At 39.8% G+C, this 14,067-nt stretch overlaps 1 protein-coding gene across 1 annotated transcript in view; it reads right to left on the bottom strand.

Moving 5' to 3' along the window:
* PARD3 (par-3 family cell polarity regulator) overlaps positions 1-14,067 on the bottom strand; it is a gene marked incomplete at its 3' end in the record, with an annotated part of 453,440 nt that overhangs the window by 159,985 nt on the left and 279,388 nt on the right. The window contains exon 15 of the mRNA XM_084260488.1: positions 4,967-5,117. Coding sequence (XP_084116614.1) covers positions 4,967-5,117 — 151 coding nt within the window. The remainder of the gene's footprint in view (positions 1-4,966; positions 5,118-14,067) is intronic.

Consider the following 14,067-nt stretch of genomic DNA (forward strand, 5'->3'; position numbering starts at 1 on the left):
AAAAACTTCAAACCTAGTAATCATCAGTATATTTGACTGATCTACAAATCTCAGACGTTTCTTGAGCTTTCTACAAACTCTAAGACAATAATTTTCCCTTGGGCTAGAAAACTTAGATTAAATTTAGATTCTGAATATCCTTCAAGTCCATTTTAGCATATATTAATTAAACTTCAACCAGTAGATCTGTAATAATATATTGTATTTTGGATCATGTAATAAGGAAGGGAAAACATTCTCCCTTACAAGTGTGTCTCATCTCAGGACAATGAGGCTCAGATATCTTGAACAAGATACCAACTTGAACTAAGCAAGCAAGGCATGAGGACGACACCAAAACAAAGGATAAGAAGGGTTTCCATCTGCCTATGTAGAAAAAGAAGTCTCAGGGCTCCAGTATCAAATGGCTGGTCTCCAGGTCTATGAGGACTTTCAGGTTAGATGAAAAAATATGCCAAACAGCAACACTTCAAACCTAATAGTATAGACCTACAAAAACCAGAAAATGTTTTGGACCTGAATTCAACCATCAACATAAATTGCTCCAAAAAAAACATAAGCATATACAGTACATAAAGTGAACAGGCTTACTCATGAAGAACCCAACAACTCCAAGTCCTTTTCAAATCCTGAAAATACCTGAAGTTCAGTTAATCTTTTTGCTGTAATGGTTTGGCTCCCATGTGACACTGCGTTCTCATATCACTGTATATGGCTTGGCTCCTGTGCTTTTGCTATTGCTTTTGCTATTGTTTTCTTCTTAAAGAAAGGTTGAAGAAACTTTTTGAACACCGTTATGATGTGTTCAAAAGCAAGTATCACTTTATGAATGACTCTCATCAGCATTTTGGCACATGGGGTTCAGACCAATAGTATGCTTCAAGCCTTTTCCAGAAGTAGAGAACCTTTCTTGCTCTTGAAATGGTAAGACCCATCTAACCAAGAAATCATCAGCAGCTACCCTGTGATGAATAATGAAATATTAACTAGAGTAATAAAGCAATAAAGAATAGAAATAATAATAAGAGAAAAGGGTGTTGACAATAATAATAGTGATGACACCTCCTACAGGAGGAATATAGATAATTGTGTAATGAGAAATTAGAATTACTTCATTTATTTATTTTTCACTGACAGTATGTTTGTCCCTTTAGCAAAATCTCCCATAGATACACACATCAACTAATTTTCCAAGCTAAATAGAGATGGGATTGGGAATACATGTGTGGGGAATGTCTAAGGACCAGGCTTATATACCCAGGCTTTGGATCTCAAGAGAGTGCTCAGATTCATCAAGACTACTATAGGAAACCACCATGTACTGATGAGATTCCTCACTGGGGAGCTTCTCTCTGCTTGCAAAGGGTGATTTTCATTTCATTGACGCACACACTCTACAACTCTAGATGAAAATTTTTCAGCAGTGTTTCCTCCTGATTCTATCAAGACAGCAATTATTTATGTAGAGAACAAAGTATTTCCACTTGTGTAGGAACTATCAAATTTTACAAAGTTCTGGGGGATCCTTCGGGATGAAAAGTAGATTCAGTGCAAGCTATTGCTATTCTGTGTACCCCCTGATAAATAACTTCTGTTTAGTCACCGTTAGCAACAAACCCCACCGTGTTCATAAAAAAAATATCAGCAACTAGAAGAAAGAGATGAAAGAGGACTTTGTACTACGCTGCTTGTTGAATAAGAATAATTTATATAGACAGCAGCTATGTATTTGCGTACTGCAAAACTGGGGAGCATAATGTATGATATACAAGAATGTTGTATCAGAAGAAGAGACTTGAATTTTTAATCATAGAGCCAAGAAAACCAGCATAACACAGTTATGTTGAATGTAATAACATGCAACCTGAAAATATTAAAAATAAACATAAGTTTATTATAGCCATCTAATTCTTAGAAGATTCAATTTGTTTAAATAGAAAAACACCTCGTCAAAACAAAAATATCATTCCCTGAATACAGAAAACAGTATCTCCTCTCCATCAGAAATTTTCAGTGAAATATTATCAAGTGAAAAAGCGTAAGAAAATCTATAATAGCAATAATCATCTTGAAATGTAGATCAACATAAGAATCGGCAAAAACATTAAAAGATTCATATAGCCTTTTTGCAGTAAGCAAACATTATTTTACATAATTTAAATCATGTTCTAAAATTGGTATTTTATTCCCACTCTCACAGCAAGGCTCTGACAACCAGTTCTTGCTGTGAGTTATGGATTGAAAGAGTAAGGAAATTGTCTTAAATATCTTCTTGAAAATTACATTAGATGTATTTAAAAGAAACAAAATTATCTTAAAAGTTTTATTCCAACTTTAAACGATGACTGAAAAGAGCAGGCATTTTCCAGACCTTGAGATTATCTCTTTTGAATAGTCTAATTTAGGAAGGAAGAAAACTGAAGAACCATTAATTTTATCCCACAGCAAAAGAAGTAGAAAGACCTACACATGAAATCAAACTGTGACTTCCTCACCACAAGGGACCGAGAGTCTAGAGTACTAAAGTTTACACAGTTAAATCCATTGAGGGGTAAGTAGAGAGACATCAGGTGATTCAGAGAACATTCAAGGCAATCAGCACTGCGTAACATGGTCCTTTCAGCTTGTTTTTAAGGTCAGGACCAGGATGAGGTGGTACAGACCTCCAGTCTTCCTCAATCAGAGTATTCTTAGGACTGTTTACTTTTAGGCTGAGTTTTTTCTCATTATCTATGCTAATAGGACAAGAAATCCACTGCATGAATCTTACAAACTTTAGCTACCTTAACACAAGTAACTCTAACTATCTCTGCCAACAAGTAACAGTTGTCACAGATAACTGAGAGCACGCACACAGAAATATCACAAAAGATGGGAAACATTGCAGTTTTACCCTAATGGTACTGGTGCATTTCGAAAAATTAGCACAGCAGAAAACTGACTGCTACCTAAAAACTAGGTTTCAACATGACAGCTCTGTGATGCAGAAGGGGATGATCTGTCCTGCCAAGACCAGTTTTCAATTACACTGGACTAGATCACATTTACTACGAGGTCTGGGCACAGTTTGATGTTCCATGTGCTTTCAAGTACTGCATCAATGGATTTACTTAACAAGCAACCACCCTTCTATAGTTCATCTTTCTGAAAACAGTAGAGAAAAATGAAGATTCAGAGGAAATTAAAACATCAACTTCAGGTTATAAAACACTTATAAATGCTGGGTGACTTTTTTCCCCCTATGTCTACACCACAGAGGTATCCAAAAGTATTGGATTTTAAGAGCTTTGGAAAGATTGTTGGTCTTTCATTGAAAATCAGTTATTTGCTACAGCTGGATGATGCCAGACTCACGAAGCATTAGTTCAGTTTGGCATGGCAAGTCCTGTGGTCCTTTGATGTGGAAGTAAGCTGCCCTGATGACACACGTGCACTGGGTTTTTTCTCCCATCACTGGACAAGGTGTTTAAGTGATAACTCGTTAACGCTTATATGAGCTCTACGTGTAAATCCTCTGCAACACTGATGGAAAAAGCAGAAGGTAGTGCTTTCCATGTGTTTAACCTAAAGCCCGGAAATCAAAACATCTTTCTCTTCTGTGGGAGAGTAGACTTTAAATTTAAATACCAGTCCTTAATTATTTCAACAAGTAAATAGATTGTTGGGGTGTTTTTTCTAAATTGTTCTCTTTAAAAACATGTAATTTTGGGTGAAAAGGTTTCGTGCTTCCTTGATTCTCAGGTATAGCATTCTTCTTCCAAGTTGCATGAAATGTAATCCAATAGAACAGAGCATGCTTTATTTCTAATTACTATTGTCCAAATGCATAAAGAAGACAAAAGTCTTAACTGATTAAATAAAGTAACAATTGCATAATTTTCACAGCGCTCGACAACAGTATTATTCAGCTACTACAAACAAAAAGCAAACCTCAAAATACAAAAATGAAATAAAATAAAAAGCAAACAACCCCAAACCAGAGCAAAATATACACACAAGCTCTTGACTAGTAAAAACCTAAGTGGTGGAGTTTCATTTTCTAAGGCTGAAAATCAGTCTCGAGGAACTAAAAAGTAAGTTCAGCCTTGCTTTATATCAAGTTTATAGCAGTGTCTTCTAATATAGCCTGCATGTGTCAAGCACACTAAAAAAACAGTCCCAGATGTAATAATGATGGCCATTTCTTATGTTTAAAACTTGCAACTCAAGAAAGCAATTGTCACATCTTCTGTCAGGTGCTATTTTCCCCAAGCTGCTTGTTGTGTTTAAATTTGAAAATCCTTTCAAAGTAACTCCATCCTAGTCAGTAAATCCAAACACTCCCGTGGCAAGGGAAGTCTTTATTATCTAGCTCTGTACATTGGAAGCTGAATTGCTGCAGAGCAAGTGCTAATAACCTCATTATCCATTGGGGCCATGCAGATGGTATGGCACAGAATCTACACAAGGGATGCTTAAAATTAGTTATGAGGTTTTAAAATTGGTGTCCTACAAAGCAAAAATTCAAACAAATTAATGAAAAGCCCTAATAAGCATGAATGGATACAAGTTTGCCTTATTTATTTTTGTACTTAAGCAAGACTGGAAGAGAGGAGAAGAAATGCTGAAATTAATTCAAGTTTCCCCGAGTCACTGACTTTGATGTGAAGGAAGACTCAACATGAAGTTCAGACCAACCAGTAATTTACTGTCCCAGATCAGAGACTGAAACCCATGATGAATACACTTGTTACTTGCTTTACTGCCTGCCATAGGGTACAAAATTGACTTTATAATTCTTCTTACTGATCCTCTTTCTCACATTAACTATCAAAGCAGCTTGCACCAAACAATATTAAGGTACATTTTAAGTAGTTTGGTGTAACCTCTATGTTACCTGATTTCCACATAAAGCATTAATCATCCTTCAGTGAATCACAGAGAGGAATAAAACCATGCCCCGATGAGCAGAGCTGATTTGACTCACCCATTATCCTACTGAGCGCTGCATTCCTTGTGGGTGACTCGCCGAGACCCTCAATCCCGCCATAGAGGGAATGGGAAATCCTCCTCTCCCGGTCTTCCATCAGAGTCTCTATGGGCAGTTCTGGCCCAGAGGGGCTCCCAGGTGACTCCAACTGCACAGAGAGAGGAAAATTAGCGCCCAGGGTCCATTTAGCAGCATGGAGGAACTGAAACAACTTGCCTAAGGCTAGACCTGTCTGGGCACCAAATGAGCTAGACCTTCTCACCCTGAACAAATGTAATTTGCAATGACAGCTCTGCTTAATGACCAACTTTCTAAGCCACTTTTCACCACACATCCCACGGCGCCCTGTCAAATTTCAAATCCCTCAGGAGAAAATTGGTGAAAAAAACCCCCACTGTATTTTGGTGTCTCTGTTGGATAATTTCTTAAACAGACAGTTTTGGCTTTTTTCAACAGTATTGGACAGACAGCTGGGCCATTGTTCCCACACTGATGGCCTGTCAGAGCAAGGCTCCTGTCAGGGCCACAAAGCAGGAACTCCATTTGGAATTGGGCTGCTGGCACTTTTTGAAGTGGTGCAATTTGCTTTCAAATGTAATCACCACGGAAAACCCCAGGAAACCCCACCACACATATTAGTAACCAACATGCAGACACTCAAATGTTTTGTGAAGGAAAGGAAAAAAAGAAGTTGGGCTTCACATTAGCTTTTCTTTTCTTTTCTTTCTGCTTATGATGAGTTCTTTGCTCTGCGTTTCCCCGCTGCAGGACACAGAGACAACACATGCTTCCTTCAGTCTGAAAGCCTCCCTGACTACTGGCACCACAGCACCCAGGCAGAGCCACAACGACCAGAACTGGCAAAACCCAAGGTGCCCCCCAACCCAGAATTAAGCTTCAAGATACCACCCATCATGATTCCCAGGCATTTCGAGGTAGATGAAGCAGGTGACAGAAGTAGCAATGGAGATGGGCTACTTGGCCACGTGCACAGGGGAGAAGATCATGTGTATGGCTGCCTCCCTGCCCCAGCTGCCTTCCATCAGAAGGCTCCTGTGAGCTACTTCCTACTCAGCCTTAGATACAGAATCATAGAATCACTTAGGTTAGAAGAGACCTTTAAGATCATCGAGTCCAACCACAGCCTAACCCTGCCTACTCCACCTCAGACCATGTCCTCAAGCACATCTACACTCCTTTTAAACACCTCCAGGGATGGTGACTCCACCGCTTCCCTGAGCAGCCTGTTGACTGCCCTTTCAGTAAAGAAAGTCTTCCTGATATCTAACCTAAATGTCCCCTGGTGCAATCTGAAACCATTTCCTCTTGCCCTATTGCCTGTTATATAAGAGACTGAATCCAAACTCTCTACACCCTCCTTGCATGTAGTTGTAAAAGGATAAGGTCCCACTCCTCAAGGCTACAAAGCCACAGTTCCCTCAGCCACTCCTCATAGGACTTGTGCTCCAAACCCTTCACCAGCTTCGTTGCTCTTTTCTGGACACACTCTAGTATTTCAAAATCCTTCTTGTAGTGAGGGGCCCAAAACTGGACACAGTACTTGAGAAGCTGTTCATCCCTTGCTTTCCTGCATTTTGCCTACCACATTTTTCGAAAAGACAGGAAAAAGTCAAGTTTTCCTCAGTGAGCTCCAGAGAATCAGAGCTCAGCAGAAAGCAGTGCCCATGCAAGGGAAAGAAAGAAAACAATTCGGTATCATCTAACTGGGTTTAGCCACCCCATTAGCCACGGGCAGCTGCCAACGCAGCCCCCTGGAGCCAGTAGAACAAGTGCCTGTCGGCTCACCAGTCAGTCTGGATGCCCAATCTGTCAGCACCCAGTCACCCACTGGAAAGACAAGGGCCTCCCCACACTATCCAGCTTTCCAGGTCCCTAAAGCACTCGGTTCACCTGAGCTCTAGCACTCTGCTAGAGTAACGCTAGAGTACTCAGTAACGCTACCAAGAGAGCTTGGGCAGCACCGTTAAACCAATTCACCTAAACAGCATGAACTGCATCCAGCTCTATTAAAAATAATTATAAAGACTAGATGCATTTTGCAGGGTAATCATATGAACACACACGTCACAGCGTTAGCTGTTCTCATCAACACGCCTCTTCACATTGAAGTGCATAGCTAACTATCAAGAACAATGTCTTCACACAAACCTCAGAACATATATTTTGTATGTAATGAAATACAGCAGGGACCAGATACTGCGAGATACCAAGCACCTTGCAACTCTTTGAAGCCACTGAGAACCAGGAATGCTTATTCCAAGGATTAGTCTCTAAACAAGCACAAGAGGAATAGTTCATAATTTCAGGAATTACAATAACAAGCAACATGTTTGTCGGTTGTTTTTACTTCTTTCGGCAGCTGCCCATTATTAATCACTCCAGCCACAATCCCCAGATGACTAAGAAATGTACACTACGAAAGATTTTTAAGAATCTGCTTCAAGGGCTACAAAGCACTCAGCTGCGGTCTCCACAGCAGGGGCTTTGAAGTCTGCCCGATGGACTAACGACTTCTGACATTTGGGCGCTTGCCTAACGCCCAGCACACGGAAGGGTGGAGCTCTGCAAAATGCTGCATTGCAAAGTGGAGGAGACCACGACAGGGAGGTCGCAGAGACTGAAAAATTATTATTTCTGTTCAAAGCCATCATCTGTTTAATATAAATGAGATATTTAATGAAGTTCCAAATTGTAGACTTATCTCTCCCAGTTTGATAAGCACTGGGGAGATTTACTGCATTGGAGGGTCAACACAATTACAATTGGAGGCACGTCAAGCTGCAGGAGAATAATAAACTTGCAGTGCAAGTGAATTAGACTCAATAAGGTTTAAATTGTGAAATGAGGATTTGTTTTATTAGTTTTTTTAAATTGCAGATTACAACTGACAGCTTTACTGAAAAGTAAATTAAACAATATTTGTAGCCTCTGTTCTAAGGGAATCTAAGGCAAATTCAAAAAGAATAGAAATGTTTAACTCTGAAATACCGCAAGAAAAAAAGCACAGCAACGTTACACTGCTTGAGAGTTTAAACTTGCATGATAAAGGCATTAAATGGTGAACTAACCTTTATTTCACTGCCTTTAAATAAGGTGTGAGAATATCAAAGTGCTTTGGGATTTGTTCTCCCAGTGCTATATTGATGACTTTATGTAACAAGTGTCCAGCTTTTAGTGAGCCATATCGCACAGTCCTCCTTCATGTGACAACCCATCAACTTGCAAACTCATTTGTAGGAAGGTCTCAAGAGATTTTTCAGAAAGATACTGACAAGAAGAAAGCTCTGAATCAGAGAAATACATAGAAATTCACTCCTGGTAATGCAGTGAAGTACAGGTCAATAAAAGAGATAGCAGGAGCGTTGTGTTTAGATGGCCATGTTTTGTAAAGTGAATCACGTATTTTATCCTTTTCATGGGGAAAACTTTTTCCATTTCTAATTAGCATCTCAAAAGATGGGTTTAAACAAAGGCATCAACAGCCAACTACACAAATATTTTAGAAAAGAGCAAAAATTACACAACTGGCTTTAGACCAAAAAAAGGCTTTTTCTTACATTGTTAACAAAAAGTTTGTGTAAGAAAAAAACACATTGAATATGGAAACTGCTATGGGCAAGACAAAGAGCCCTACAGTTGAAAGCATGATTGCAGTTCAAATAAAGACTTCTTCTTCCTGATATATTTCTAATAAAAAGCTTGAATTGCATATTCCAATGCCTACCCTTAGTCGGTATCAGTGCTATCCCGTATAATTTAATTTGATTAACTGATAAAAAGTAGGTAATAGAAACAAAGATATATGAATTCTTGACCTTCACTGAATGCTTGGCAAGGAAAGAGAGGCAGCAACTGGCCCTACACATGGGCTGGCTGAGGTTGGATGGAACCACTGGAGATTATCTAGTCAAGGTCATCCAGAGCGGGCTGCCCTGTTCCTTGTGTTTTGAATACCTCCAAGGACAGAGAATCCACAAATTCCCTGGACAGCCTGTGCCAGGGGCTGGCCACCTTTGAAAGAATTTTTTTTTCTTACAGTTAAAGAAATTTCTTTTATTTCAGTTTCTGCCCACAGCTTTTTGTGCTGGCAATGGGTAGCCTTGATAAGAGTCTGGACCACTATCTTATTTCCTCCATCAGGTATTTAGAGGTGCTGGTAAGATCTCCCTGAGCCTTCTCCTCTCCAGACTGAAAAGAGTTTTCCCTCTCTGGGTCCTAGCACTGATCTATAATAAATGATCATATTTCAAAAAAATGCAATAAAACCTCACTTGCTACAGATTGGCTGCAGCTCCTTTTCTCTCCATTCTCTCACAATGAAAATAGGGAAAAAAATTTAAAATAAAAAAAGGTTGCTACCCTGGCCCTTTGTCATTCAGATAAGCAGCAGCTGTCTGCTAGAGCACTGTCTGTACTAACTAGCCCAGCTGCTCCTTATCTAGATGATAAAAGGACGACTAGCACAGTCCTTTTTACTTAAACACCACCATCCATCCTATCTGAAGTTATGCACAAACATGAAAAAAGTTGATGCATAACAACATTGCCAAAATATTCAATGCATAAACTTTTTTTTTTTTAAAGAAACAATAGTCACAATTCCTTTTTCCTTCAGAAAGTAAATTTTCAAAATACTGGCATGCAAGCATTCTGGATTTTAAAGACATCAGCATACAAATTTGCTATATATTACAGTGCATCCAGGGTACAGAAGCTCTTTCTGTCACACAGAGCGATTCTCCGGGCTTTCTTTTTCCTTTCTTATCTGTGTACTCTGGTTAAGATGTCCAAAATGATTCAGCTTCCTTTTTCAACACAGATACATTTACAATACTACTGGTAGTATTAAATAGGTGTTTCTTTGTTACCACCCAAGTTAGGATCCTGCTTTACGGACAGACTTTGCAAGATGCAAAAATGTAGGTAAACAGCCAGTAAAGGGGTCAAGATTTGACTCACATGCACAGTAAATTTAAAATGAGTACAAGGCCTCTAAGAAATACTGCATTCTTGTTCTAAAGACAAGCAGAAGACAAAAAATGGTTTCAGGATGGTGAGAGGGAACCAACACAGCTTTGCAAACTGTAGATAGATAGTATGTTATGGGGAGGATGGGGAAATCAGGATGGTAGGCTTGTAAATTGATACCAAGAATAGCAAACAGATAAATAAAATAAAACTAAGTAAAAATAAATGGAGACAGTAGGGCAGAACAGAAGACACAAGATACTACAAAACAGAAATCTATGTAGATACTTTCCCAACAACTAACTTTTAGAAATATTTCCTGGTGTGTTTACTATTTGGAGTTCACCTAAGCCCACTAAAAATCATGCACCAGAAAGACCACCAGCATCCTAAACAGAGGCCACTAACAAAACCTGTATTAGAAGCTCAGGTAAAATGTGCCAGAATTTATAAAAAAGCTCAGTGATTTATTTACCTGTCTTTACTGCTGAAGATTATCAGGGAGATTGCTACACCCAACCCCATTCTTTGCAGCAAATAAGGAGAGCACAGAGATCAGCCAGAAGAAAATACACAGCAACAGTAGACCAAATTGGTTGGTGAGCAGTTACCTGTCACCCAGGTTGAATGGCATTCTCCCAAAGCCTGAAGGAACTCAACCATGAAATTGCATAACTGCTGGCCAGAATGTTCAGCATAGTGCTATAAATGTCCATGGCACCAGAAGACGGGTGGCTGCCAGTATATCTAGAGCAGATCTTGGAAACTACAGACCATGTGTCTGACCTCCTTCCAGATAAAATGGTGGCATCTACAGTAAAGAGTAAGATCACTGAGCATGATGGACATGGGTCCATGGGGATGGTGGATGTCCATGGGGACATCCTGCCTTTTCTGTGGGGAAATCTTGCCTCTCTGGGATGCAGGACTTGCACAAAGGTGTCAGTAAGCTCTCTCAGATCTCAGCAATGACTGACTCTGCATGATGTATTTGCATTCTCAAAAAGCCTTTATCAAAGCTTCATATCAAAGGCTTTAAAGAAACAACATTTTCATGGGACTGGACTATGTTTTCATTTTCTGGATTGAAATCTGGCTAAAGGATTTGAAACAAAGATCAGTCTTAGGGTAGAGAAGAGTCAGCTGTAGGTTCCCCCAGGGATCAGGGCTGGGAACAGCTCAGCCTCATAAGCAGCTTTATCAATGACATGGAGAAGGGAGCAAACAGTGAAATCACCATGTTTGGAGAAGATAGTAAAGTCTTTTGATAATTAAATGAACTCCAGAAGGTTGTCACAGAACTTATCTAGCAAGAAAAGGGAAAAAAACCCCTAAACAACCAAACCTGTCATATCAATTTCAAAGTAGTTAACTAGGTAATACATGCAGGGAAAAATGCTGCTGAATGTTTTATACTTCCACACATACCAGAAAAAAATAGATGTTTGCTTGTTTCCTTCCTTTTATAATGAAGGCACTCATTTCAAAAGTCTCTCTCACTGATCTGTCTACCAGTCAATTAATTTCTACTGCTGATGAGGTCCTTATATGGTTTGGATTCACAACTGTTTCTCTGCTTCACAGTATGCTCCATTTTCAATGCAGCAACTGGAGCACAAATATACAGGCATGTAGGAAGAAAACAGGGGATCTGCAAATCATTTGCAAACCTTTTTTCCAGGCGGGTTTGGCAAGACATTAATTCTATCAACCAGAGATAGACAAAAACCCCTTTGAAATCTCATTTTGAGGAAAATGGTGATGCTTTCTCTCTCTTAATGGAAGACAAGCGCTGCCTGGGTGTGACATGAACAGAGTGCAGGCAAGGAATCCTCTGGTTTCCATAGGTGACAATGCAGCAGGTTTCCACACGTAACCATTACCTTTACTTTCCTGAACCCACACATCCCGGCTGGCAGCTGCACAGCCCTTCCTGACAGGCATGCCTCAGCGCTGGGTGCACATTATGACAACACAGCCAGAAGCTGTTTGCCCATACAGGCTAATCATAATCGTATCATTAATTAACAGAACTCGGCACAAGCAGCTCCAGTGTTTCTCCTTAAATCTAAGGCTGTTTGGTAATTAAAAAAATGTCAACCCTGAGCTAAAGATGTAAAAAGCTGATGGCCATGTCCTGTGACAACTGTGGTGTTAAACACTGTCCACCTATGAATATCAAGTTGCTACTACTGCTATTGTTCCCTTTTCTGGCACTGTCTGCACGCCTTTGGCAGCGTACCTTAAAGTCTCTCTGTGCTTCTAAAGGAAAGTTGAAGATTCAACACACAGTGCTGACCACGGCAGGCAAGGCTGAAAGGCGAAAACACAGATTCAGACTGCACATTTAACCTTTTTGAAGGGGAGGAGGGAACTTCAGATATATCCAAATCCCAAGACAAATGTTTTTGTTACACTAATCTTACAGCATCCATCAAGTATTCACTGTGTAATTTTGTCCGGAGTGGCTGAGATATTAAACAAAGCTCTGTGAGGTTTGTAACAGTGCAGCTTACAGAATTAACTGTGTTACTGTACTCTGTGGAGATGCAATAGAAACACTTTTTTTTTTGGGTGTCAGATACGCAGTTTTGGCCCAGAGTTCATTCATAACTACCACTCACTCCATGCTTATATCAATATTTACTACAAGATAATTCACTTGAAGACATGGATGGATTATACTCTATCTCCTGGTGAGTCAATGAAAACTCTTCAGTTCAGTGAAACCACAATAGCATTAAAACGCTTTTTTACCTTCTGGGAAGTTTGTGGTGTCTTTCAAGTTTACAGATACGTAAGAGCTGATGACGTAAATGATCTCCTCACTATGTCTCTGAAGACAAAATAATACTCTTGTGGTGTTTATGTACACTTGCATTATTACTATAATTGCTTTAATGGCTTAGTGTACAACATGAGGACTGGTGAAGCTGTATAACGCTGGAAGGAAAAAGGAATCACTTCACAAAATTCTGAGAGTTTCATGCTCAGGGCAAGTAGACTTTGACTTCTTCAGAAACATAAAAAAGCACAGAAAGACTTCTGACAAAGAAACAGCTTCTCTGCAGCAGATCAGAAGCAACTGTCCTTGCCCCTCTAAACCCAGGACAACCAGGGCTAAGCCATTCTCTCTTCTAGACAGCAACCAACAAGCGCGTGAAAACTCTGCTCTGAACTGAAACAGAGAGACATGGAACTCTGCAGAGCTATGAGGTCAAAAGAGTTCTCCCCCGAAACAAATTCTTAGGACTGATTATGAACATTAATATTAAAACAGTGTTTATACTCCTAACTTTCTTAAAATCCAATCCAAACTCTATTTTACTGAAGAAAAAAGCAGACTGGGTTGCACATCTATCTCAAAAGAATTCTGTTTGATTTAGCAAATGCAAAAAAACTACTGGACTCGAAGATGGAGGGAGGAAAGGCTCAGAGGGTTTGTTTGTTGCTGTTGTTTTCAAACAGCAAGACAGAAATTTATTTTTTGTTGATCCAAATGTTGAGCATAATTCTTTTGTGCATTGCCATTATCACCCCTCGAACACATTCCCCTTCCAAGACACTTGGGGCTGCTCCCTGGCATGGCAGGGAATCCCGGCACGCCGAGTCCTGACCTCGTACTGCAGTGCAGGACTGACTGCGCACTGGAACAGAGAGGAACGTACACTGCTGTTTGCAACACACAGAAGGGAACAGAATCAAGCTCGTTAGTCTTGCACAATAAGTCTAACAAGAGTGTATGCCATCTTTTTGCCTGTAAAGTGGGTATAAACCATGTGGAATCAACACAGGAAAGGATTCTGTTGAACAGGATTGGTTTTTTGTTACCTTATTTTATGATGAGTCCTTTGGAGAACCAAAAGGGAGAGAAAAACACAGACAACATCAGGGAAATACCTTACCAAAGGTAAAAAATTATTTTTGTCTTTAAGAAAAAAAGTAAACCCCCATTTCTGAGGAATTGGGATTGTTTACTTTGGAGAAAAGAAGGCTGAGGGAAGACCTTACGGGTCTCTGCAACTTCCTGAAAGGAGGTTGTAGCCAGAGGGGTGGTGCTCTCTTCTCCCAAGTAACAAGTGATAGGACAAGAGGAAATGGCCTGAAGT

This window comes from Gallinula chloropus (assembly GCF_964237585.1).
Source record: "Gallinula chloropus genome assembly, chromosome: 2".
In the NCBI taxonomy this organism is placed as follows: Eukaryota; Metazoa; Chordata; class Aves; order Gruiformes; family Rallidae; genus Gallinula; species Gallinula chloropus.